We start from the raw sequence: 27,528 nt of genomic DNA, 5'->3' as shown, positions 1-27,528 counted from the left end.
GAAGATTTTAATCAACTGAATGAACATTTTTATCTAGGTGTTGTGGGAAAACCTTGACATGGTATTGGCGATACTGTTTCAAGGGTCAGTTGAAAATCCAAATAATAACTGCATCTTCACTGTGAATGAATTGTATTAGTTTGAATTCCTAACCTCAAAAAAAGACGTTTTTTAAACATCAAATCTCAATAACTAGAAACCATTTAAAAATCCACATTCTGTTAACAGGATCTTTTATCATTTTCTACTAGTTAACAAACTTACATTTAAAAAGTTGCACAAGAAGAGGTTGAAATACCGTTCTTTTATTTTTTTGTTTTATGATAGAAAATATAAATTTTTTTCCAAATCAAAATTTGTTGCATGTATATATGATTGTTTCAGTTTTAGTTTTCTACAAATACCATCTCTAATTGGTTTGTACTGATGTTACAATTTAGTATTTTTATGAATAAGTTTAAAAAAAAGTTTCAAGTATATATGTTGAACAGGTTAAAAGTTTAAAAAAGAAAAAACCTTGTAAATTTCAAGATAAACCTATGAACTAAAGAATACGTATTCTATATCTTATATTACAGAATATAAAAGTTGTTTAATCAATAAAATATGAAAACCAAAGTTTCATTCAAATTTTCATAGTTTAAGGCTAAAAACTGAAAAAAAACTATATCAAAATTAAGAATCAAAGAAATGCTGTTTCATCCTTAAAAATTTAATATAAAATTATTCTAAAAACTAAACTAGAAGTAAGATTTAAAAAACTTCAGTATTGCAATCTTCTGTCGGGCTGTGATCTCGAATGATAGGAGGAAGTACAGGACTAATAGTTTGCGATTTTGCAAAATCAGCAGAATGCGGACGTATTGCTTCATCAATTTTCGGTACTGCACCAAGCTGCACAAACAGAAAAAAGTTTATTTGCCTAATCATACAAATAAAAAGAGAAAAACGATACAGTATTTGTCATTCTTAAGCGATTGTTTAGGTTAAAATTCTATGTTTATATTTACCTTTTGATTGAAGGCAGTTGCTGAATATGACATACGTTGAGGTGGACTTCCGTGCTTACTGCGGCTGTAAGGTATTTTTTTTGGATATGTAGGTGGAAATGTGACCTATATGTATTGAGAGAGCATGTTTAATACTAACCTTAATTAGTTAGGCAAAGATTGCTTGCAAAATGCTTTAAGTTTCATAAAAATCAGGTATCAAAATAATTTTGACTATCTTTATTTTTTAACAGCTGTAACAATAGCGAAAAAACCATACTACCTGCTGATATTTTCCCCTGTAAATATGGCCATCAGTCCCAACAACACAATCACCAATAGAGTATTCCTTGGAATCCACTATTATATCTCTTGAGAGGACTTCTAAAGAATACAAAGGAAATTTGTTCATACAGTAAATCTATTATCATTTTAGGGATTTTTGAGAAAAAGCAACTTAGTTACCGTCTGCTGTTAAAACAGGTAACCCTTTTTGAGTTCGATATATTGAAGAATTGACAATTGTATGTTGACCACCACAAGAACGATTACACATGTCATATGAAAATTGGTTTGTACTAAACTTTTGTTGACGAAGCTAGCAATCAAGACAATGAGAAAACAGTTTAAAAAATTTTTCTAATCTTAATTGACTCACATTTTTGTTTTAGAATTAAAAATAAATGATTACATGATCAAGTTCATAAGAGGTATATGGCGCCAGCGTTTTCTTAGAGGGAAACTTCTGAGGTATAGTGGGCATAAAACCAGATGTAGAGACATCAATTGATCGATCACAAGAAATACAATGATAAGATCCAATTGGTTTCCTCAAGCCTGCAGCATTACGCATATCTGAGCCTGACTCATCCAGAAAAGAAATACAAGTTTTTTGAATTTCTTTAAGACGTTCCTCTAAAAAAAACAAGAAATTAATAAAATAAAAAAACACCAATAATTTCTTAAAAAAACACCAATAAATACAGTTGTTTATTTATAATAAAAGAGAAAAAAACTTTGTTTTAAAAATACAAATAAATAAAGCTTAAAAAGTAAAGCACCTAAGAACTTTCTTAACTTTTTTTCTGTGCCTGAATCCATTTTACAGTTAAGATCTTCAGTTAATTTATTCAATGCTTCCTCCAAAGTTGCTTCATGCTCAGCATAAGTATCAATTCTTTGTAAAGCATCTTGCAAAACACCATCAAGTATCTGATAGCGTTCTTCAATTATATGAAAATCAGACTGAAAAACAAAAAATGATAAAATTAAATTTTAAAAAAGATCTTACTAAACTTCTTTATGAATAAGAACACTTTTTTTTCAATAAAATTATTCTTAACCAACACCTTTTTTTTAAGTAGTAAATTTTAAACTGTTCTCGTTTTCTCAATACTTGTTACTAAAATTTAGTAGATATTTGTAAAACATAGTTCAGTAAGCTTAAGTTAAAGACAAAAAATATTTTTATTAACAACCACATTTTTTTTAAGTTTTTACTTAAAATATTTAAAACAAACAAACAAAAAAATACTAAAATATCTTTACAGTTACTTAACAAGATCATAAATTAGTTAAGAAAACCTTATCATTGGGAACAGTTCCATTAGACATTCCAGATCTTCTGTTTTCATTTTCAGCTTGACTTTCAATATATTGGTTGTTACTTCTACTATTTGTATTTTCATTTGGAAAACTTGTATTCTGCAATTTATGAATTTGCTCATGTAATGCATTAATTTCTTTCTAAAAATAAAACTAATGATATATTTAAAGGGATATTTACACTTCATCAATTCAATTCAGTTAAGTATGTAACTTTACCATGACATGAAAATATAGAGTCAAGTAGTGTTATCAAAGTTTGGAAGTGTATTTTAATAAATAGCCAAGACATTTAACATTTCTCTGTTTGTGTGTGTGTCAATGTTAAACAATTAATATAGACTGTAAATTAATAAGAAGTAAATAATTATAAATAATTAAAACATGGAAGATTGTAATTAAATCTTTTACTAAGTTCAAGGTAGCTAGTGTACTAAAAGCTATTTATTTTTAACAGTAGATCTGTTTTTAAAAACTGACTTTAACTTTAAAATAGTACTTTGTTATCAAATTCAAGTTTAAAAAAATAGCATTTTGTAACTTCATTACAAAATATTTTATTAGTAAAAAAAAAGAAACAAATAACAATGAAAAAATTTCAATACTTGTTTATGCATTAACTCTTCTCTAACCTCTTTGTAGAAATTTTCAGTGTTAACAAACAGCTTGTTTTGCTCTTCTTGGAATAAAAGGAAATTACTTTTTAATATTCTATGTAATTGATTTGAATTGTCTGAATTAATTTCTTCAAGATTATTCAGACTAAAATCCTGAGAAGAATAAACCTTTTGTATTACTTTAAGACTTTCTTGTAATGATAAAATATCTGAGCAATTTTTCTGTATCTGGGTTTGAATAGCAACCAAAATATCATTACCTAAAATGTTTATCAAAACATAAGTAAAAAACTAAAATTATGAGAAATTTTAATAATTAAAATGTGGAAGAGTGAAGATTCTTTTAAAGCAATTAGAAGAAACTTGGTTTCAAAAACTCCTTTTAACACAAGAGCCAGAATTAATAGCTACTTATTTACTATTGCTATTCAAAATAGACTCCTCAACTTTCATATCATCAAGCTTGGCTTCCGCATCAAGTAAACAACTTGATTTCTGAAACTCCTAAAAAAATACAAATCAATATATGATTTAGCATACTTATATATATATATACACAGTTATTTAAAGAAAATTTTATTGGTTTTTAAGAAAAGTACATTTCCATTATATTTAAAGATAACAGAGAACTATTATCTAGGGTGTCAGTTAATATGTAATATTTAGATGCTGTTGGAAATAAAAGTATACAAATAAAAGTATACAAATAAAAGTATAAATTAATGCAAAATTTAGGCAACCAGAGTTAAAATTTGAACGAAAATTTAAAAGTTTTCTTATTACTTTTAGGCATTTAAAAAAAAATAAAAGGGAGCAGAAGAAAAGTATATTTATTTTCATTTACCAGTTTTTGATTGATACTACTGGCCTGCTTTATAAATTCTGACTGCTTTAGTTGCTCAGCAGCTTCACTTTCAATAATATTACCACATTTTATAACACTTTTTATTTCATTTATGTCACTTTTTAAAATTTCTATATCATCCAATTTTTCACTTGCTTTCTTGAGATCATTGTTTATTTTTGTAATGTCATCAAACACTGCAGATGCTTTATGAAATTGCTGCATATTTTCAGTTAAAAACTGTATTTCACTTTTATTTAAATTACCAAAACAAGACTTATGATTAGACTTGATTTCTTCTTGTATTTTCGACAACTCATTGTTAAATGTGTTATCAATCAAGTTAAACCTGTTATCAATCAAGTCCAACTCTTTTGTAAACTTCATCCAGTTCTCATTGTCATGTCTTTCTTCAATCACATTTTCAAGTTGCTTTATCTTCAACTCTATATTGCCACTTATTTGGTTTATTTGATTGTGAAGTCCATTTGTAGAATCCAAAATATCTTTAGTAAATTTATGTTGCTCTAGAATCTCATTCATTAAAGAAAATAGCTTATCAATGCCTTCCTCAGCTACTTGCAGCCTTCTACTTACCTTTATAAGTTTCCAAGCTGATCCTAACATACCACTACCATTATTTGAATCTTGTGGAGAATTTAAACTTTCACTGTGGATTGAATTTTGACAACTTAAATTATGACTGATAGTTATCAGACTACTATCTTCTTTATTTTTAAAAATTATGTTATTCAATGGGAAAGATTCAAAAATGTTTGCATCTTTTTCTAGTATGGATATGCGATACTCCAGTGATTTCTGATTTTCTAATAATCTAAACATCAGACATTTAAATTATACAAAAAAAAAAGGGGTTTTACATGTGTCAACTATGTGTTATGTATAATTTTTGTTGAAGATGTGAAAAAAAAAACTCCATACATATGTGTATATATATATATATATAACCTCTTTATGTTGTTGCTACTGATTTGTTGCTCAAAGCATTCTTGAAAACTTTCTAAATCTGCAGATTCCTAAATTTATAAAAAAATTATATGTTAATAAGTCAATAACAGCTGTATAGATGAGTGTATATGCATGTAATTTTACAATAACTACCATAACTATTTTTCATATATTTACATAAATATATGTATATTTATGTATATTTATGTATATATATGTATATATATGTATATAAATATATATACATACATATATATATATATATATATATATATATATATATATATATATATATATATATATATATATATATATATATATATATATATATATATATATATATATATGAGTTACACAGTATTTACTGTGGCAATATCATGAAACAATGTATTTTCCTCTGCACATCTATTTTCAGATTCCACGTTAAACTTCTGTGCATGAACTGTTGGATCACTAATTTTGCCATTAATGAAACTTATTTTTAAAATTTCAAGCAATAAAGTTCGAAGATGCCTAAAGTTTACTGCTCCGACGTCTGGACCACATAAAGCCAAATCTACAAGCTTAATAAGTTGAGCTTCAGCCGTCATTTTCATTTGTATAGCTACATATATAGATAAAGTAAAGGTATACACACAGATGTACCTACACACATACACAGACATATATTATATTGTATTATATTATATATCTGTGCATGCGTGTGTGTGTGTGTGTGTGTGTGTGTGTGTGTGTGTGTGTGTGTGTGTGTGTGTGTGTGTGTGTGTGTGTGTGTGTGTGTGTGTGTGTGTGTGTGTGTGTGTGTGTGTGTGTGTGACTCATGTTAAAATAAATAGTTGAATTGTACTTAATATTTATTATTCTAGGTATATCACGCATAGCCGCGATTGCTCATTTTTAAAAATTGCAAAGCAACAGCTTTGATTTATTGCCCTTTCGACGAACTCGTTTGCCCCGTTTGTTTATGAAGTTGCCAGACAACCACACCTTATTTAATCGTCATCCACCAATGTATTGATCAGAAATTTGTTGATCAGAACCAAAAATTCAAATGAATTTCTTCAATAAAGCATTTATATGAATAAATTTAGTCTATTTATGTCGTAATTGATTTCAAACTAATATTTTAAAAAAATAAAATAAAATAAAAATTTGCTTCAAATTTCGATTTTTTTTCTAGTTTTAAGGTGTTACTTTAGGAGAAAATATCTCTTAATATATTTAACCATTTTTAATACCCTTCGGTATTTCAGCTAAAAATAAGTCAACTTAGGTACCTTGGCAGATTTATTAATTTATCTTTATTCAAAAGCTATAAACATTGTTATAATAAATAGTTTTTAGTTTTATTGAATAAGTTTTGATTGGTAATATTCAAAATATGAATTTACAAAAAGTAAAAAAATGATTCTGCAACAAGAAAAAAAAGAATAAACTAATCCAGAGATATCCTGTTTTATTTTGGTTCAGTTCACTAAAGGCTTAACATGTTGTAAAAGAGAGAATTGGAAAATAAAAATTAAATGTCATCTAAAATGCTCCAGTTAGATAAAAGAGGGCGAGTTTCTTTTTTTGCTTTTTTATTAAAGAACCCTTTTTTAGTTCTTATCAATCCTTTTTTAAAGGTTCTAAATTGCTTTTAATACGCATGATAAATTGTGTGACTTTTTAGCTACATCTTTGGGAACATTTTCCAAATAACACCATTCAAGCTTTTATTTCTGGTCTGTATTTGGTAAATCTTGATGAGATAGATCTCGAAATACTGATACTTGAATTTTTTGAACGGCTAATGAGAGGCTCAGTTTTTAATATCGTTTGACACATATCCTTTCATTCTACGTTTTTGTGAATATTTCATGTTAACCTAACTGTTTCAATAAACAATATCTTTTCAAAATATTATCTCATCTCCCCAAATAAAAGCGCTCGTTTGGGCCTGTTCAGGTTACGCCAGTTCTGGCGATTAATTTACGGGACATTAAAACTCTATGAAAGGCATTCATGATCCAATATTGTGAGGAGGGAAAATGATAAAATTGTAAACATTATCTTTAAGTTTTACCCGACTCAAGCATATAATATTCGACAAAAAGAGTGAGTCAACCAACAAAAAGTACGCACGGAGACTTATTGAATTTGTCATATGAATAAGATGATAAAGCGAAAAGAAGAGTAAAATGTAACAACAACCAAGAAAAGACGTACACGCAGAGAATTATTGAATTTGTCAAATGAATAGACGATATACCGAAAAGAAAAGTAAAAATAACAACAACCAAGAAAAGACGTACACACAGAAACTTATTGAATTTGTCATATGAATAAGATGATAAAGCGAAAAGAAAAGTAAAAAGCAACAACAACCAAGAAAAGATGTACGCACAGAGACTTATTGAATTTGTCCATAGTCATAAGAAATAGATAGTCTGGCCACTTGCGGTATTCCTTTGATCAACTCTTTGTTCGCATTTTTTTCGTGTCCAGTCCGCTTCAGAGTGCACAAAATTTGTTTTCATCGATTGTTTATCTACGAACTGCTTGTTTAAATTACATCTTTTTCATCCAATATTTTGAATGCCTGGTGCTAATTGTTCTATTTATGGATGCAGTACTTCTAGGAGGCATAAGGGAGTCTCAATATTTAAAGTTCCTGCTTCTAACGACAGTTTTAATACGTCTTGGAGGGAAAGTCTGATTGCCATTATTCTCAAAGATCGTTATGAAGATTTAAGTTTGAAGACTCAAATAGAAAATAAGCGTCTGTTTATTTGTGAAAAGCATTATCTTCCAGAAATGATACTTTATAATGATAAAAAAAAGACATTAAAACCTGGATCATTGCCGACTCTGTGCTTACCAAAAAAATCTTTCACACCATCAATTCCTATACAAAGAAAATCTGCCTCTGCCATCATTGCTAAAAAAGATGCTTTAACGACTTCAAATAATATTACTGCCTTTAAGCCTATATATAAATCATTTGAAGAGTTCTTAAATCGTATTAGCAAGTTAAAAATTAGTGACTGGACCATGAGTGTGAGTCCTGTTGTGGCAGAGTTTAAACTTTATGATACAATCCACACATGTCCTCGATATGAAATATATGTTGATGATAGTCTTGCTTTCACCATTCGTGTATATTCTTGGCTCATTCCAGATGATCATTTAATATATACAAAATACAGAAGATCTATGCGACATATTTCAGCATCTAATCTTTTATCTATTGTTACTTCTTTTAACCTTTGTTCTGGAATAACTGATGTCTTTGCATTAAAATCAAATCTTTATATTAAACATTGTATTTCAAAAAAATTTGATTTATTTTCATCTAGGAGTGAGTTTCCCTTAAACCAGACAGAGTATTTTCGATCTCAGTCATGTATTATGCTGATTGAGTGGATGTTATGCTGTTCACAATGTAAAAGTATTGAAAAAAGTGAAATTAAATGTTTGAAAAAAAGATTAGCTACTTCTAGTATCCCTGCTAAATTAAATGCACCAATTACATTTACATCTCCAGATCGTCTGAAGCTTACATTACAGAGTGTTCGTCTAGAAAATAAAGAATTAAAAAAAGAATTAGCTTTGATGAAGCAAGAGATTGAAAATTCATCACTAGCTATTAGTAAAAATATTGAAAGTGATTTAGTTCAAATAATGGCAGAAGCTGATAAAAGTCAGATTTCTCCATTTATGAACCTGTTTTGGGAGGAGCAGCAAAAATATTTAAAATGCTCAAAGCAAGGGATTCGTTATCATCCAGCAATAATACGTTACTGTTTGGGATTAGCTGCAAAATCACCAGCTGCTTATGAAGCAATAAGGTTAAATGAGAAAACTCATTCTGGTTTTTTAATTTTACCAAGTCGTAGGCGATTGCGTGACTATAAAAACTATGTAAAGCCCAAGTTGGGATTCAATAAAAACATAATAGAAGAATTAAAAGATAAAGTCATTAATTTTTCAGTTCAAGAGAAATTTATAGTCCTAGTTCTTGATGAAATGAAAATTCAAGAAAATCTTGTTTGGGACAAACATTCTGGAGAATTAATTGGTTATGTTGATTTGGGTGATCCTAGTGTTAATTTTGCAACGTTACAACAAGCTGATAAGCTTGCTTCTCATGTTTTAGTTTTTTTAATTAGAAGTATTGTAAATCCTTTTAAATACAGTTTTGCAAATTTTGCTACTACAAATATTACATCAGTGCAATTATTTTCTCTATTTTGGAAAGCTGTAGGAATTTTAGAAATCTCTGTTGGTTTAAAAGTAGTTGCTGTTACTTGTGATGGAGCATCATCGAATAGAAAATTTTTTAAAATGCATTTTAATCTGACTGAAGAAGAAGATATTAATGGTAATGTTGATGTGACTTACCGCACTGATAATCTATTTGCTGATGATGATGATAAAAGATTTATATATTTTATTTCTGATGTTCCTCATTTAATTAAAACAGCAAGGAACAACCTTTACCATTCTGGAGCTGGTAAAAGCAATCGTTATATGTGGAATCAGGGTCAACATATTTTATGGTCCCATATTTCTGATTTATTTTATGAAGATTTAAAATGTCAACTACATGCATGTCCAAAGCTAACTGTTGAGCACATTAAAATAACTCCATTTTCAGCTATGAATGTTCGTTTAGCTGCACAAGTTTTAAGTGATTCATGTAGTACTGCATTAAAAATCTATGCACCATCAGATACAGCTGGGACAGCACAATTTTGCAAATATTTTAATGATTTTTTTGATTGCTTAAATGTTCGGAATACAAATGATTGTATATTAAAATGCAACTCTTTTTTGAAACCATTTTCTGACACAAATGATGTTCGATTTACATGGCTTAGAGAAACATTTTTAAAGTATCTTTCTGATTGGCTTTTTTCTATTGAATCAAGATCTGGAAATTTTTCAAAAAGTGAGAGAAGTAATATGTTTATTACTTGGCAAACTCATGAAGGTTTAAAAATCACAGTTAATTCTGTTATTGAACTTGTCAAATTTTTAATTAACAACAATGTAAGTTATGTATTAACTGAAAGGTTTTGTCAGGATCCTTTAGAAAATTACTTTGGACAACAACGGTCAATTGGTAGAAGAAAAGATAATCCTTCCTTGTTTGATTTTGGTTTCAATGATAATACCTTTCGAAATCAACTTATATTTCACCCAATTGCAGGTAACTGTCAAAATGTCAATGAATCAAACAAAATATCAAGGGAGAGTACAACACGTATACCACGCAGAAAATGGACCAACTCTGGAAAATGTATTAATATGAAAAGTTGACTTTTCAAGTGATTCAATAAAAATTTCCCTTATGTCTCCTTGTACTGCTGAAAACAAAGAAAAAGAACATACATAAAAACGGCTATTTTCATAGCCACAAATCTTATTAAAAATGTTAAATGGCATAAAATATTGATTAGTTACATTAGAATTTTTTTTATATTTGTAATAAACTAAATTTCAGTTAATTTTGTAGACATTTCCTTACATTTACTTTTGTTACAATATAAACAGGCACCTATTATTCTTTTTATAAAACCTCCACAGGTATCCACTTCCCCCAAAAAAACTAGTGATTTCACAGGCAGATCTAAGTTAAGATTAGTTGATGTATGCATATATATATATATATATATATATATATATATATATATATATATATATATATATATATATATATATATTAGGGGTAGAATTGATCTTTGAGTTGTTTTTGATCTATGAGTTATTAGTTGTTTATTATAAATATAAAACTAGTGTGCATAGTTAATTTTGGACTTCATTTTTAACTATTCTTTGTTTTCTTTTAGATAAGGGAGGGTCTCTTACCTAGCTTTTATTTCTATAAACAAATAACAAAAATTTTAAAAACTAATCTTTTTAATGACAAATAGTTGCTAAAGTTACTATGCCAAGCATGCTTTCATGAGATTTGTGGCTATGAAAATAACCGTTTTTAAGTGTAATATTCTACTAAACTTCTATAATCCAATTGATGTTTTTTTCATTTTTGAGCGGAGGGATTTTGACTTTGTTTGATTCTCTTTGATTTTGTGGATACTTAGTTTTTCTTTTGCATACGAAAAAGATCTTACTCTGACATAAAGTGTAATCAGATGATAAAATAAGTTTAAAGACAGTTCTTTGGAAACTCGATTTGTGCAAAGACTACGAAGTTCAGATATGTTAGCCAAAACTCCACTGTTTTTTAAGGTTTCAGCTACAATTAACTCTGAATCAATTTTTTTTACAAAACTTTTACTTTGATGGCGAAAGAGAAACTCAACTTTTGTAAAAATTTCTAAAACTGGAGGAGACACTTTCCACAAACCACCACGATTTTTAGCATTCACAAATTTATCATAAGCTTCAGTGCATGTTTCTAGACTCTCAAATAATTGTTCTGTTTTACCAGCATTAAGAAGTGAAAGGCAGTCTGTGCTTAACTTTTGCTGCCATAATCGAGAACTGCGAATTCTGCAATAAAATGTGCTAAATACATAACCACTTAGATAAAAGATAATTTCTTTGTCTCTATCAGAAAATTCAACAGGTGATAAACCATTTAAATTTAAAAAAGAAGTATTGTAAAGTGAGTTTGTAAGAAATGCTAAAACATGATTGCATAGTTCATAGCCAAGAAGTCTAGTCGATTTTTTAGTCAGATTGCTAAATAAAATTCCTTGATTAACAGTTTTGTAAAATTTAGGATAAAATCTTTCAGCATCACCATCAGCTTTAAAACCAGCTATTACTGTCTCTAATAGAGATAGAGTTTGTTGTGAAGTATCTAAAATTATTGCATGATTAATCCTTAACTCATCTCTATACAAATCAGGATAGCATTCATCGTTGATTAAGGTAGTAATACTTTTATCAAGCAGATTTTTAAATTCATCAAGAAGAATAGGTGGTTTAGGACTTTGTATCGTTAAATCTAAAGGAATACTTTGATGCTTTGAATTTGTATGCCTTGTAAGTCCTCTTTGAGATATGCACTTCTTAGAACAAATTGTGCAAGAAAATATGCAATCAACTTGTTCACTAGATAACTCCAACACCAAAGCATCTAAATCTTTAACAAAATTTTCGTCTTCAAAAAGAATATCATTCTCCAAAGAAAAAAATAATGCTTCTTTATCAAATTCACCATAGAGTTCTTTCTGCGTTTCCATTTTTTGTGCACTCAGTTCCTGGCCGCCCGACAAATTTCAAGTGTTTCGTATGATTATAAGAAAAATCCAGATATTACGGCCCAAGTGACCAGACTATCTATTTCTTATGACTATGATTTGTCATATGAATAAACGATAAAGCGAAAAGAAAAAGAAAAAAATAACAACAACCAAGAAAAGATGTATGCACGGAAACTTATTCAACCTGTCATATAAATAAATGATGAATAAGTAGCAAAACGGTAAACAACCGAAAACTAAAAAAAGCTCAAAAAGAAGACAGCTTTTGGGAAGACAGTTTTTGGGAGGACAGTTTCTGAAGAGAGTTTTTAAGAGTTTTTGAAGAGGTTTTAAAATGGCAAAGTAAGAGTTAAGAAGAGTAAGAGATTTAAAAGAGAGTTTTATGAGAAAAGAGATTTAAAAGAGAATTTTATGAGAAAAGAGATTTAAAAGAGAATTTTATGAGAAAAGAGATTTAAAAGAGAATTTTATGAGAAAAGAGATTTAAAAGAGAATTTTATGAGAAAAGAGATTTAAAAGAAGATTTTATGAGAAAAGAGTTTTAAGAGATTTAAAAGAGGAATTTATGAAAAAAGGATTTTTAAAGATTTAAAGAGAATTTTATAAGTATTTACGAAGATTTTAAAGAGAAACTTACGAGAAGAATTGGTAAGAAAAGATATTTGAGTAACTTTAAATAAGCGTTATTATCTGTATTGATTTATTGATATTTGCATGAGTTAATTTTAAGAGAATATATATTGATGAGAATATTTGAGAATATTTATTAAGAAAAATAAGTAAGAGAGGAAGAACAGTAGTAAGTACTTTTGTTTGCATTTCGATTACTAATATTATTGTTGTTATTACTATATGCGTTAAATATTGTTATTGAAAAGTTTGATGCTTTACCGCGCACCTTAGCATATCCGCGCTATACACTTACGTCACACAAATATAAGAGTGCTTACCATTACACATTAATAGAACAATTGTTGAGTTTTATATTATTGAATATACTGAGGACGGCGAATTTAAGTTAAGCCTTTTTTGATTAGACCTTGCCCATTCCTAACCAAACTATTCCCAAACCTAGCCCTTTTCTAACCAAGTACTCCCCAGACCACTAACTTCGTTCCCAACCTCCATATACCTAACATAACCATAACACGGCGATCTTCTTTTTGACTTACTAATAAATTTTTCGAGATCGTCCGTGTTTTATCATTCGGTCTTATTTTTATAAGATTTTTCATTCCGTAATTTCAAGGCCTTCTCAAACAGGCTACAACAGCTCATTTTCCGTAAAAATAGCGAAGGCCAACTTTTTTACGGTTAAAATTATTTTTTATCCTTGCTTTTGTAAACAAACTTCAGAAACAAATAAAGAGCTTCATTAGAGCAAAACATTTTGATTAAATTTCGGAAGCAAATATTGTAGAAATTTTTTTTACGTTTATAAATAAGTTAATTACAATAAAAATTTAAAGAATTTAGCTAAAAATGACTAAATCTCATTTTTATAACTATATGTTTATTGTAGCTGTTTAACACTTGTAATACAAATAATAAACTTTTTGATAAAAACAATCAAATATGCTAACTTTATTTTATTAAAATTATTTCAACTTTTTTTAACTCAAAGTATTTTATTTTGAAGTTGAAAGTTTTACTTGTTTTATTAAACATTCCTTCACAAAATCTTCAGAGTGTTTTTTACAATAATTGTTTAAAGAAATGTTTGCTAAAATGCAGCAAACTTTTTTAACACTTCAAACAAGCAATTGAAATTTACTATCGCAGTTAATAAAAATGTCAATTAATCCTCTCTTGCACAACAATGGTGAAACTTTATTCACAAGTGTCACTTCAAATATAAAAAAAAAATAACAAAGTAGACTAAATTGTCAGAAGGTTCTCTTAGTCTTCCCCTGTTCAAAGAACTAATCAAAGTTCCATTTTCTTGAAACATATCAAAGGTGTCTGTTTCTTCTAAAATTGAATGTAATTCCGGAAGTTTGTAAGCAATAAAACCTGCAATATATAAAAGCCCTTTTTTGCATTCATTTGGCAACTGAACCTCAAAATTTTCACATATTGACAAAATAAACTACACATCAAGTTCACAGTTATCACAATGGTGGTGAGCAGGAGGAAATATTGTAAAATCTGCTTGTTCGTCTATCAAATTACAAGTTTTGTCGATTCTAAATTTTTGAATAACATTTTTGCACAGTTATCAGATATGTGCCACCTGACCCTTGCTGATATTTCCTAAACTCTTTTTCTAGTGCATCTGATTGCATTTGTCCTAGCAATACATAAGATACACCGCAATTCAACAAATACTTGGCACAGCTTGCTAATCTTTTAAAAGTTTTTTGCAAAGCACTCACAGTATCCATTGTTAACTTTTTCTCTCTTAATTTTGAATTTACGCATTTCAAATTTTAAGCAAAATAAGAAATATAGTTCTCTAAGAAATCTATTTGCTAATCATTGACTGAAGTAATAGGCTTTCTTTGAATATCATTTAATCTAATATATAGACCTTTTGCTTTACTGTTGACAATAAGCTATCACTTGACAACTGTTTCAATAAAAAGTGCAGTATCTTTAGCTTCAGGAATTTTTACACATAATGCTGCAACTGTTTCATCACAAAAAACTTTGAGAGCTAATCCATAATTTTGTCGTTCAATTGGTTTTGGTGACTTGATGCCTAATATAACTTGCTCGCTTAGAATCTGTTTCATTATTAATAACATAGCTAAAAGCATTCTCCAGTTGAGAATAATATTTAATAATTCCTTTGTTTAAAAAAGAAAATAAATATCTCCAGAATCTTCTAAAGTTATATATATTGAAAACTTAGGTACTGGTCCACAGTAAAAACACCAAGTATTTTATAACGAAACAAAATACAGAAAGAAATTATGTCTTTATTTATTTGAACAAAATACAGACACGCAATTATTTCTTTAAAGTTAAATAATTTTGCAGACCTGGAATCTCGTGACGTATTCGGCTAAAAGTTCTAAAAAAAGAGTGATTTTTTAAATAGTAAATTCTACATAATAAAAATAACAAACCTTTCTCTTTCTACTTTTCTTAATAAAACAGGTCTTATATTTCCTAATTGTCAAAAAAAAAATCAAAATTCTTTTGTTCCTTCGTGTGTATTTTTAAATGCCCCCGAACGTCGGTAATCTGCCCCCGAACGTCGATAATCTTAAAAGTGAATTTTATTTGCATGGTTTCGTCAAAAAAACATTTTTTTTTTTTGAAAACAAAAGAACAACGTTCTGACTGTATAACGCACAAGTTTTTGTTTACAAAGTAAGGTGAATTCGCATAGTATAAAACATTTTAAATAGGTTACACGGAGTTGTTTCACTTTTTCGTAATTTCCAGATCCACGGATATTAGGAAAATCCATAAACGAAAGATCGCCGTGTAACACCAAACCCAAACTTCCCATTCCCCTTCGCCTTTACTGCAAAAGAAGAAAACATAATAACAATAATAATAATTAAAAAAAAAAGCACCGCCCTCACAATATGAACGATTGCTGTATCGTAAATGATTCCCCAGAGCTGGTTTGCCAGATAGCAACTGTTATGTGGTCCTTATGCGACAATGCAGTCCGAAGATCTAATAATGGGCCGATATACATATATGTATATAAACAGACAGCATGCTTCGATTTTTGAGTGACAATAAATATAACTGAAGACAATAAATATAACTGAAGAAGAGGAGCGTTGAAATAACAGCAATTTTCTGTTTGTGGCCTGTTACTGATTCTGCTCTGGTGAATCTATTGTAAACCTGTAAGCATTTGTAAATGGTGAATCTTTGAAACCCCATAGCTTGCAATCGGTAGCCAGCCCTGTACTATATTTAACCCGATGTGCTTACTTGTGACGCTTAGTTTATTACATTACTGTCTTTTGTTATGTAAAATTATATTATTTCACATACCAAAAGACGGACATTACCGGAACCATTAATAAGGTATAAATACTATAAGAAAACTGAACATGTTCAAGATATTTTAAATACTAATTGAAATTATCATATTTGTGAAGATAATGACAAAAGTTGCTCAATTGAAAAATTCATCAAAACTTTTGTTGTAGCTCAAAAAAATTTTAAAGAAGTTTATTCCTTCTGCTGAAAGAGGCAATTTAATCACTGTTCCAGGTGGTGTCTGTGCCAGTAGGAACTCTGTTCCTTTTTTTTTTTTTATATTTATACGAGTGAAGTTTAGAGAGTATTTTTTAAATGGTGTTCCCAATGGAAGCACAGGCGCTTAAAACCCTTCTGGTTTGATGATTGGAGTTCAGTTTTTATAACTTTCCCATCATTTAGTTAAGTATACTAGAAGCTCAAAAGAAAGACCTGTCTAGCTACTACTAGACAATCATAACTCCCATCTCTCAATGAAAGCTTCAGAGAAAATGGTGTTTTAGTTTTTTCATTTGCAACTCATTGCAGCCACAAACTGAAACCCTTAGATCGCAGTGTATTTGGTCTTTTTGCAAACGTACACAAACACAGCTTGCAATGCATGAATGATAATGCACCCTGATTTAGCAATGAAAATTTACAATATAACAGACATTGTGAGTAATTCATTTTTACTGTCATATACCCAAATAATATTGCAATTAGATTTAAAAATCAGGTATTTTTCTTCTATATGTTAACATTTTCAGTGAACATTACGCCAGCATACACTACCAATAGACCAAATCCAGAACCAGGCCCATGATGTTGAAAGTTTAATGTTAAATGTATATAAGGTTACTGATATTAACGTAACAATATCAGAAAAAGACAAGTAAGAAACTAATTGCTATAAAGATTTAGAACCATTTTGCCAGATTTCATCTTCAGACAATAATGTACTGAATGCAGACAAGTCCACTGCAATTTTAACTCCTGAAAAAATGAAAACGTTAAATAAAGCTGAAGTAAGAAAAAAAATTTTTTTAATAAAAATGGCAAGAAAAAAGGAAGTAAAAATATAAACAGATAAGAAGTAAATAAATACCAAATGAGAAGAAAATTTTCGAAAAAGAAAAGAAAAAAAAATCAATAACTTTCATATTGAGATCAATAAAAAGCCAATAAGTAAAAGTATATACCTAATGGAAAAAAGTCCGAATCATGAAAATAACTTTGATGATGAGGAATGTTTTTGTTTGGTTTGTGTTGAAACTTTTTCTAAAAATAAACTTGAGGAAATCTGGGTTCAGTGCATTAAATGTCGTCTTTGAGCTCATGAGTCATGCGTAATTAAAAATGACAACTGTAATGATGATAATTAGTAGTATGATTATTACTATTCATATAATATAACAATACATTTAATTAACTTTAAAGTTTAGTTTTATTTTTAACTTTTTTTTTTTATATTTATTCTTTTGTTCTAAATATTATATAGGCTTAAGGAGCAAAAAAGGTTAAGGTAAAAAATTTTGCTCGATAAAAATTATCAATATTTTCTTAAAAAATACACTTGAAAAAGATGCTTAATATTGCTTTTTTCTTTTTTATATGGTGCGCAAATTTACCCTGCAAGTATAGACAATGCGAATATATATTTTTTTCTTTTTTGGAGGCCTTTTTGGTCACATTTTTAAAAATATTGTTTGACACTCAATATACTCCAATGATTAGTTAAAATTACTATTAAAAAAAGTTAACTTTAAGCCTATAATTCTCCGCGTTAGTAAATACCGTAAATGAGTTAGCCCCCATTATGTAACAACTTCAGTTTTAGGACTGGAGAATTTTACATAAACCAGGACATTATCTCTATAGATTGTTTAAAAAGGGTATAAGTTGAATGCAATATAAATTCTCTGTATAAGTCATAAATTATATTTCTTTATGTTTGTCATCAATAACCATATTTGAAGAAGTGGTATAAAGAATCTCTCTTCATCAACCACAAGCAGACTTTTTTCTAACCTTGCTTATTGGTAACATTTGTTGTCCTTAGCATTTAGTTACCTATTTTACAAGACTGACGTTTCTTCGGGCAAAATCCCTGTTTTATATAAACTTCTTAGGGGGTTGTTCAGAATGGAGGCTTGAGCTTTAGGAGTGGAGGCTTATATGAAAGTCGACTATTTCGAAAACGGAATTCACTAGGCTATTTACTTAATTTGTCTGAGTATTTCCGATCAATTATGCCAACTAAAAGTTTAACTTATACGTATGTAGCAAAATACATACATAAGTTAAACTTTTTTTATAATGAAGTGCTTAGTCTACTGATAGGAACCTTAATACTGATGATATATCAAAACACTAACCAGATGAGGTTCGTATTTACAAATGAGTAGCAAAATTGATTTTGGAAAAACAAGGGGTATATTTGGGCAAAATGTTCTGGAATATTCCTAATTCACAGTTTTTAGAAATAATCATAAAGTTTTTTTTTTCGACTACAACTTGTGATCAACTTTTTTTAAATTAAAAGTCATCAGAACTCCAATATTGATAATTTATCTTCAAAGTTTGTAGTTTATGTAAAAAATTTCTTACAATTGCATTCTGTTTCCAATAGTCTCAGCTGTTGTTGAGCGCTATAAATCTTTTCTGCTAAATAAACATTAGAATATTCATAAAACTGGAGTTTTTTTTCAAGACTATTAGAAATATTTTTGTATGTTTCAGAAAGAGCCAATGATTTTGCTTTATCTTTATTCAATTTTGATACCAGCTGTTTGCTTAAAATAAGTTCTTGCTTATAGATTTTGTTTTCTTTTTTTAATTCAGATATTCTCTCGTTTTTAAGATCTAATATTTGCAAAAGTATCACTGCTCGTCTCTGAAGTTTATTGTAGGAATCACACAAAGTTTTCCAGTCATTATGATTACTCCAATTAGTGGTACCAGAATTTGAATTTTTAATTTCTTTTTTTGGTGGGCTTTCTTGAATTTGTGAAGTTGATTTTCTAGCTTTTAACTTCGCTTTAGTTTTATCAGAAATAAATTCATCAGCAACAACACTAGAATATATTTTTGAATAAAAGTCACAAGGTAAACCAATTTCTGACTTTTTATCCGAAAAATCACAAGATACGAAATCATCTATACAATACTTTGGCTTAAAAACTCCATTTATCCAGTCTACTTCAGTTTTAGTTTTAGCCATACTTGTTTTTGTTTTTGAATTATGACGATACCGACGACATATTCTTTATAAAAATTCTCGCACAGTTTTTTAAAAAAAACAACTTTAAAAAAAATGAATATTTTTCGGAATTGAAATATCAAACTTTCTGTTTCAACTGGATTTTTATAACCATGCGGTTATTTTGAAATACGTCAGAATACCTTTTTGCTAATTGTTAATATATTACTCAACAATAATTTGTCAATCATTTCCAAAATTAAAAATAATTCGTTTTCAAATTGATTATATCTCTCTACTTTTAAACAGTTTCTGCTGCCTTTAGTAAAGTCAAAACTTTTCATTATGTTACATTCTGTCAGCCGCAGTCTCCCCTCGAAATGCTGTTCTCAACATACCTAAAAACAGCAATCAGACGCATGTGTACATGGTATTACTTTGAAGATAAAAGTAATACAAAAAGATTGCAATATTAATATTTGGATTTTTACTTAAGCTGTTTGGATTTAAACTGTTAAGTAATGTAAAGTATTCGTTTTGAGTATTAGGTTTATTAAATTGGTAGCAAATTAACAATGTTGCAGCCAATTAAATACAGTCGTGGTTCCCTTCAAATTATTGATCAGCTTAAACTACCGTTGGAAGTTAATTACATCGACATAGCATCAGTAGAAGATGCTTATCATGCTATAAAGAATATGCAAGTCAGAGGTATTCATCTCTCTTTGTTGAAGTCCTATAGTAAAAAATTAAAATACTACTTTTTACTATAGTATTTAGTATATCTTCAACTGGGTATATATACTTGGGATAACAGGAGTAACTTGGAGCAAAAATATTAATTTAGTTATAGCAAATTTCATAGATCTGGCATGTAATAATTGTTTAAATTAAAATGTTAAATTATTAACACTAAAAACCTGCCAATTTAGAGGCCAGAGCCGTCACTTGCTAAAACTAAATTAACATTTTTGTCCCAATTTACCCAGTTGATTGTACTAAAGTATATTACTATTTACTTTAATTGTTATGTAATGTATTTTAATATATCTTCCTTGCCATTACTAAAATAAACAGGTTCTTTAAAGAACTTTTTTAATAATTTAGGTGCTCCTGCCATAGCAATTATTGCAGCATTATCATTAGCAGTTGAAATTGGTAGGAAAAGTTTTGAAAGTACTGCAGATGTGAAAGATTTTGTTAATAACAGTTTGGCTACTCTAATAAAAGCTCGCCCTACAGCTGTTAATATTTTCAGAGCGGCCAATGATATAAAAAGACATATCAAATCAGTTGAAGTAAATTGTATTACTGTTAATGAAATTGTAGAAAGTATTATAAGTTACATTGAAAGTTTAATGGAAGATGATGTTAAATGTAATATGGCAATTAGTGATCATGGTGCAAAACATATTTGTGAAAATATTGGGTCATCTGAACTTGTTATATTAACACATTGCAATACAGGGTCACTAGCTACAGTTGGTTATGGAACAGCGCTTGGTGTTATTCGATCACTTCATAATAAAAAAGTTTTGAAACATGTATATTGCACAGAGACTCGACCATTTAATCAAGGTTCACGGCTAACAGCATTTGAGTTGACTCATGAAAGCATTAATGCTACATTGATTGTTGATAGTGCAGTTGCCTTTGCAATGAAACAGAAGAGTATTTCTGCAGTGGTAGTTGGAGCTGATCGTATTGCAATGAATGGTGATACTGCTAATAAAATTGGTACATACCAAATTGCAATATTGGCCAAATTTAATGATATTCCTTTTTATGTGGCTGCACCAACAACATCAATATGTATCAATAGTAAGGATGCTAGGAGTATAATGATTGAAGAAAGAAACCACAATGAAGTTACACATTTCCATGGTGAACGAATTGCCGCTGAAGGTATAAAGTGTTGGAATCCTGCTTTTGATCTCACTCCAGCAAACCTTATTACTGGCGGAATAATAACAGAGTATGGTGTGTTTAAACCACAAGATCTCTGTGAAGAGATAAGTAAATTAAAATAGACATTTGCTATTATAGTTCTAAATTGGATGAAGAGTTCTGTGATAATTTAACAGTGATGAATATACTTTTAGTATATTCTCTTGAGTTTAAGTTTTGGTTTAGTAATGTGTTTTATGTCTCCCAAAGTCAAATGTCTATTAAAATTTCTTTACTGACAATAAATTACACCAGTTATAATTTAATTATAATATTTATGTTTAAATATATACTATTAAATGTTTTCTTTTGATTATTTTGTGTGTATTTTCTGCAATCCTCCTTTTACTTAAGTTTAGTTGACTATATATTGATTTCAGTTATTAATTTTTTTTTTCATAACAAAAAAAAAAAAGTCATCATTTTGTTTATTCTTGTTTGTTGGTAGTTATTTTTTTGATTACAGGATCTTTATTTCATACTCTTGTTTTATATTTACTTACATATTATCTTTTAGTCTAAGTTCATTTTATCATGACCAAACTGAAGGCATCAACAGTGAAATGCTATGAAGGATGTAATTTCTACAGACAACGTCTAACTTTGGCTACTTTAGCTGGTGTGGCTGTTCGCATAACTGACATACGAGTAAATTCTGATGAGCCTGGCATTAAGGAGTTTGAAGCAAGTTTTTTGCGTCTTCTTGATAAATTGACTAACGGATCAAAAATTGAAGTCAGTGAAAGTGGTACTAGTATCTTATATATTCCTGGATTGCTTATAGGTGGTAATTTTGAACATAAATGCAGTTGTGAACGTTCAATTGGCTATTATTTGGAAGGAATTTTACCCTTAGCACCATTTTGCAAGAACCCCTTGAACATAACTTTTAAAGGTGTCACTAATGACAAAACCGACATTTCAGTAGACAACATAAAGTTTGTCACTCTTGCGCTTATGAAAAAGTTTGGTATAGATGAAGGACTGGAGTTGGATATTCGAAAGCGGGGAGCAAAACCAGATGGTGGAGGGGAAATTCAGTTTAAATGTCCTGTTCGTCGGAAATTGCAACCATTTCTTTTTGTTGATCAGGGAAAATTTAAGCGTATACGTGGAACAGCATATTGCATGAAAGTAGCACCTGCTTTTGTCAATCGTTTAGTGGATTCTTCTCGCAGTGTTCTCAATAAATTTCTTCCTGATATTTACATATATACAGATCATGCAAAAGGTGTCCATTCAGGTAATTCACCTGGATTTGGAATTTCATTAATGGTGGAATCAACAACTGGTGTTATGCTAAGTGTTGATGCTTGTTCAAATGAGAAAGGTAAAGAAGAAGCTGTTACACCTGAGGATCTTGGAAAGGCTGCTGCATTTGATTTACTGCAAGAAATATATGCAGGAGGGTGTGTTGACTCGCAACATCAAAGTTTAGCTTTGACATATATGGCACTTGGTCAAATGGACATTTCAAAAATTATGCTAGGCCCTCTTACTCATTACACAGTACAATTTTTACGACACATGAGAGATTTTTTTAATATTATGTACAAAATTGACCCGTTGCGAGGAGACTTTGAGGAAGGGAGAGGTTCTAGTGAAAAATACATCATATCGTGTATGGGCGTTGGGTACACAAACTTAAATAAAACCTCTTTATAATTAATTTATCAATTAAAATATATTCAAAGAAATTTTCTTGTTGTTTTTGTTCGTTATATTTACTGCCACAGTTGCTGAAACTAAGTTTGGTTTTTTTACTATTTATTTATTCAGTTGCGGTGGTCAAAAGTTCACTAAATGATAACCACTTTTGCAGCAAATTACAATATAAAATTTTATAAAAATCATTAAGATCTCCTTGGAAGTTGGTCACTGATTCGTACAATTTTTTTTTTTTTCAGATGGTCCTTTTGGTCAACAAAAGTCCTTTAAGGGAGACATCTATTTAACAGACAAATCTATATAAACACATTTTAACAAGTTAGATAACCACTTAGATAGAGGTGGTTAAATTGATTCTTTAGATCTTTCTTTATAACTTAACTTTGAACATCTTGGAATATGTCTTGTTGCTCAATGCTGTACTCTTTCAATATGATCGATATGGAGACGTACTAGTAAAACGTATGATTAGTTTACTATATCAGAATTCATAAACAAAAATGTACGTCTGATTAGACCTAGAGCTCTTTTTGCTTATGAAGCTATTGTGTTAATATGAAAATAATGTTTCAGTTCGTTTTTAACACTACGCTAAGATGTCAATTGATAATCAGCAATATGATAACTAATACTATTTTTATATTTTAATAATATATATTTATATATTTTTTCTTTTAATGGCATACATAATTTATCAATATTTAGTTGCATACTCCAGTCATTACATCGCTCAAAAATAATATCTATACCTTTTGCAGTTCCTTTTTGAAATAATCAGAAAGATCATTGATACAAATTGAAAAAAGTATTGAAGTGGGTGCACCACTTGAAACATTAAACAATGTAGAGATATTCTCTCAATTAAAATGATTGATATAAAAATGTTCCAAAAATTCACTTTTGAAGCTCTATAAAAGGGACAAATTATATAAAAATAGGCTGAAGTAAAAACAGAAATGTTTCTTGTAAGAGGTATCATTAAAAAGAAAAAACGAAAAGACAACTTTTTCTACTAAATTAGCATTCACTATTTCTTAATGAAAACAGTTCTTGAACTAAGAAAAAAGTGAGAAAATGTTTGAAGAGAATGTTTCTTTATATCTTCCAACATCTTAACAGCAAATGCTCTAAAAGAGATTTTTTTTTTTTAATACTTTGTGTAAAACATTGAGCTTCAACATTTAAATTTATTAATGCGGTTTTGAATGATCTCTTTTAACACCGCAATTGCTTGGGTCACAAAGGCGGTAGGTGGGCAATTTTTTCCTTTCATTTACTAGGATTACTCAAATCACCCAGAACTAATCATCTGCCTTTTAAATCAGCCAACTTTAATACAACTTTCTATAATATAACTTTTTGCACCCTTTAAAAAACCGATACGCCCTGGTAGCGGGGTTGATATTTCGAAGCGAACATCTTTATATTTTTCCACGATTTAAATGGGAAAATCATAACTTGATGCATATCAATATTTTATTTAAATATTCTATGAGTTTACTAAAATAATTCAGGAAAACTGAGTTAAAAATACCTTTTCTATATTTTTATACTGTAAGCCATATTTAAGACCATCTTATCATTCTTATTTTACATTGTAATCATTCTTATCATTCTTATTTTACATTGTAGTAAATGTGTATTTAAATAAGGCATCAGATCTCGCATCGGTTTTTTGATTAAAAGTCTTCGAAAAACTTTTGGGTTTTTACAACAACCCGTAAACAGAGAAAAAAATCGACCGGCTTGTTTTAAGTCTGGTATTTAAAAACCGATAAATAGGGTTGGGCGGGGCTAGTTGAGCAATTTTTACTAAATCTAATAGATCTCATCAACGGTGCAAGTTAAAAATAAATTTAGTAAGAACTTTTATGTCTGAACTTTTGACTTATATATTTTATTGACTAAGTAACATTTAAGTAAAAATATCTTTAAAAGAAGCAAAAAGTTTGATAGTTTTAAATCACCTTAACATATCTTTAAAAATAAAGATTTGAGATATTATTTCAGATATTGCTTTAAATCGTTAAGAGTATTTAATAATGATTAATTTAAAAGTGCTTATCGACCTTAAAATGTTTACCTTACAAGATTTGTTTCTCCGTATCCGATAATGCCGTTTTATTAATTTATTTCAAACCTGCTCAATTTACCTCGACTAGACTAGGTGACACAAAAGTTAGGTTACAAAAAGAGCTATAATACTTAGGGAAAGATGGCGAAGTATAAGCGAAAGTCAAATAAATGGGTAAAAAATTTTTTTACTATTTTAGTCCGAATTCGAAAAAGTGCCCGTGCATCTCACTTGAAGCGGTCCAACAACCATTTAATACGCATTGTATTACCATTACATATACCTATATTTCATTCATTAGATGTTTTGTCATTTGATGAGTAGTTTTTGAGATATTTTAGTTGCCCAACTTACCCCTCTGCTCAACTAGCCCCACCCTATCCTACGGTTAAAATCACCCTAAAAAACGTTTTAAAGTGTTTACCTACAACTACTGGCAATAAAATATGAAAAATTTTAAGATAAACAATTTAAAATCATTTTTCGGATTTCATTTTAGGTACAAGCTGCCTCAGATGTATTAACTGAAGTAGCTTGCGTCTGAAGTTAGATCATTTTAGATAGGCGGCAAACATGACAAGTGCTCTGATAAAAAAAACTATAAATCTCTTTAAAAGATAAAGAGTCTGTAACGTGTGCTGACCACATGTTGATTACGGCCTTACAGAAACGAGTTAAGGGTATAGGAAACTTAAGGAAGCATTTTGTAAAGTAACAGCCCTCACTACTCGATTTTACAAATCGTCAGCTCGGAATACAAGTGTCGTATTCGACATTTTTGAAATAAATGACTTACATATGCGAACTATCTATTTTTTGTGGACTTATTTTACAAAAAATTATCCGATAGCTCATTTAAATTTTTTTCCAATATAGTTCAGTAGATCATTTGTCGCAAATGAACTTTTTATACGAGACGCTCGAGGTACATTTGTTGTACTTAGCGTAGACCAATAGTAGCGTTCTATTTGCTCACGTGACTTTAAATTTAACTACGTATATTCCGTTCATTTGTTTACTTTTAACATGTGTTTTTTGTAAATAAAAACCAATACATCCCATTTGTTTTTTAATATTGAATTGTTTTTTTTTTCTTTGAATTGAATCGAAATGTTCAGTAAATAAAAATTATTACTCGTAATTAAAAGAACTAAACAGTATTTAAAAATATATCGTTTGTTTGTAAAGATAAGTAACAAATATGGAATATTTCATAACAAGTTTGGAGTATTTTATGGCTTCTGATGCTGATAATCCGATACCAATAGTATTGGAGCTAAACCAGCAAATGGAGGAAGAAACTCCTGGATATGTAGTGGAAGGTCCTACTTATTCATTTTTTTCTTCTACTACAATTTCTCCTAGCAATGAAAAGCAAATATAAAGTTCTTGTGTACAAATATTTCATTACAATACGTCTTGTGTTCAAATAATTTTAAAGAGATCATTATTTTTACATTCTAAATAGGCTCTTTGAAATTTCTTTCATTACTATTACCTTTTATTTATTTTTACATCAACTGTATTTATGCATTGTTTTTTTTATAATACTCTAAGTTACTGTTTTAATAACAATAATTTTTCTATTTTTAATAAGCAGTTTGATAACTAGTTTCCATTACAATAGATTTACAGCCCTCCTACCTTATTCAAGTTACTGTCATCTATTGAAAAAATTTCTGGAGTAGAATTGAAAGTCATACAAATGTACAAAGATGACTTTAAAAAATTTAAACTTGCTTCAAAGTCTTTATATTTCCATAAAGTGCCTTTTGCAAAGGTAAAACTAATGTGTCATGAAAAACGTCTACCTTTTCATATTAAATTCAAAAAATCGTTCTTTGGTCCGTTAATTGAAGAAAGATTGGTAAAAGGTACCCCTCAGAGAAAAAATAAGCAGAAAGTTAAAGTTCTGAAAGAATTTCCTCCATTAAAAAATGATTCAACACGTTTTTTGCTCTCAGATAAAAAAATTAATGACCTTGAGTCAATGGTAAAATATTTTGTTAGCGATGATCTTGAATTTTATAATACTCTTTTTAAGTCACAAAGCCTGAACATTTAAATATATCACTTTGTAAAATGTTTTAATAAACATTCTTTATATTTATTTCTTTATTATAAAAAAGGTACAATAATGAAAAATGGTTGTTTTTTATATTTAAGGTTTAACTTATTTATATCATTTTTCACAAACAAATTAAAAGATATGTGTGATAAATTCGTTATTTTATTTTTAATTATTCAAAAATAAATAATGTTAATGAAAATTACTTAATGTAAAAAAAGAAAAAATTGTGAATATTTAGTTATTTATAAATTGAGTAAGTGAAACCTTACATCATACTCAATTTATCAATAAGTATATTTGTATAAGAAGCTTATTAACTTTTATATAAGAAGCTTGAAGATTGAAAACTGTATATTTCTGTATATAATGCCGATAAATTGGTTACCAGGAAT

The 27,528-nt window shown here is 29.0% G+C and overlaps 5 protein-coding genes across 9 annotated transcripts in view; 3 read left to right on the top strand and 2 right to left on the bottom strand.

The window, feature by feature from the left end:
• Positions 1-221: 221 nt before the first annotated feature.
• On the bottom strand, positions 222-5,984 carry LOC145191554 (uncharacterized protein C16orf96-like). Of its 5 annotated transcripts, XM_090067302.1 has the most exons (14): positions 5,872-5,971; positions 5,390-5,628; positions 5,025-5,092; positions 4,056-4,890; positions 3,631-3,715; positions 3,392-3,471; positions 3,200-3,273; positions 2,574-2,735; positions 2,051-2,234; positions 1,681-1,904; positions 1,455-1,587; positions 1,273-1,373; positions 1,011-1,115; positions 222-894 (listed from the first exon to the last, which is right to left on the bottom strand). In XM_090067302.1, the coding sequence occupies exons 7-14, from the start codon at positions 3,209-3,211 to the stop codon at positions 754-756; spliced, it is 1,062 nt and encodes a 353-aa protein (XP_089923428.1). In that variant the 5' UTR covers positions 3,212-3,273; positions 3,392-3,471; positions 3,631-3,715; positions 4,056-4,890; positions 5,025-5,092; positions 5,390-5,628; positions 5,872-5,971; the 3' UTR covers positions 222-753. The 5 variants fall into 5 exon arrangements, with proteins under 5 accessions (XP_089923428.1, XP_089923426.1, XP_089923427.1 ...); XM_090067300.1 differs by having other exon boundaries at positions 3,200-3,471; positions 5,872-5,984; XM_090067301.1 differs by having other exon boundaries at positions 3,227-3,471; positions 5,872-5,946.
• A 4,996-nt stretch (positions 5,985-10,980) lies between these two features.
• On the bottom strand, positions 10,981-12,429 carry LOC149882014 (uncharacterized). Its single transcript, XM_090067605.1, has one exon. The coding sequence runs from the start codon at positions 12,221-12,223 to the stop codon at positions 11,030-11,032; it is 1,194 nt and encodes a 397-aa protein (XP_089923731.1). The 5' UTR covers positions 12,224-12,429; the 3' UTR covers positions 10,981-11,029.
• A 7,313-nt stretch (positions 12,430-19,742) lies between these two features.
• Positions 19,743-21,639, top strand: LOC145191589 (methylthioribose-1-phosphate isomerase-like). The gene is made up of 2 exons (XM_090067018.1): positions 19,743-20,087; positions 20,484-21,639. Exons 1-2 carry the CDS (start codon positions 19,952-19,954, stop codon positions 21,404-21,406), a joined length of 1,059 nt encoding a protein of 352 aa, XP_089923144.1. The 5' UTR covers positions 19,743-19,951; the 3' UTR covers positions 21,407-21,639.
• A 93-nt stretch (positions 21,640-21,732) lies between these two features.
• On the top strand, positions 21,733-23,020 carry LOC145191492 (RNA 3'-terminal phosphate cyclase-like protein). Its single transcript, XM_080068598.2, has one exon. It carries the CDS (start codon positions 21,858-21,860, stop codon positions 22,986-22,988), a length of 1,131 nt encoding a protein of 376 aa, XP_079924724.2. The 5' UTR covers positions 21,733-21,857; the 3' UTR covers positions 22,989-23,020.
• Positions 23,021-26,244: 3,224 nt separating this feature from the next.
• LOC145197032 (uncharacterized) overlaps positions 26,245-27,528 on the top strand; it is a 60,835-nt gene continuing 59,551 nt past the window's right edge. Inside the window, exon 1 of the mRNA XM_090065879.1 lies at positions 26,245-26,387. The gene's annotated coding sequence lies outside the window, so the exon portion shown is untranslated. The remainder of the gene's footprint in view (positions 26,388-27,528) is intronic.

Source organism: Hydra viridissima, unplaced genomic scaffold, assembly GCF_058129835.1.
Source record: "Hydra viridissima isolate aposymbiotic clone 2 unplaced genomic scaffold, HvirCarnegie_v1 scaffold_11, whole genome shotgun sequence".
NCBI lineage: Eukaryota > Metazoa > Cnidaria > Hydrozoa > Anthoathecata > Hydridae > Hydra > Hydra viridissima.
The sequence above is the reverse complement of the archived record's forward strand: the minus strand, read 5'-3'. Positions and strand labels throughout refer to the sequence as shown.

Coding starts and splice junctions, on each gene's coding strand:
- LOC145191554 (XM_090067297.1), bottom strand. CDS start 5,689: ATGTCTGTGTATGTGTGTAGGTACATCTGTGTGTATACCTTTACTTTA. Junction 3,716..4,055: donor GTAGTATCAATCAAAAACTG/GTAAATGAAAAT, acceptor GTATTTTTTTAG/GAGTTTCAGAAATCAAGTTG. Junction 2,736..3,199: donor AAGAGTTAATGCATAAACAA/GTATTGAAATTT, acceptor TTTTATTTTTAG/AAAGAAATTAATGCATTACA.
- LOC149882014 (XM_090067605.1), bottom strand. CDS start 12,223: ATGGAAACGCAGAAAGAACTCTATGGTGAATTTGATAAAGAAGCATTA.
- LOC145191492 (XM_080068598.2), top strand. CDS start 21,858: ATGACCAAACTGAAGGCATCAACAGTGAAATGCTATGAAGGATGTAAT.
- LOC145191589 (XM_090067018.1), top strand. CDS start 19,952: ATGTTGCAGCCAATTAAATACAGTCGTGGTTCCCTTCAAATTATTGAT. Junction 20,088..20,483: donor AAAGAATATGCAAGTCAGAG/GTATTCATCTCT, acceptor TTAATAATTTAG/GTGCTCCTGCCATAGCAATT.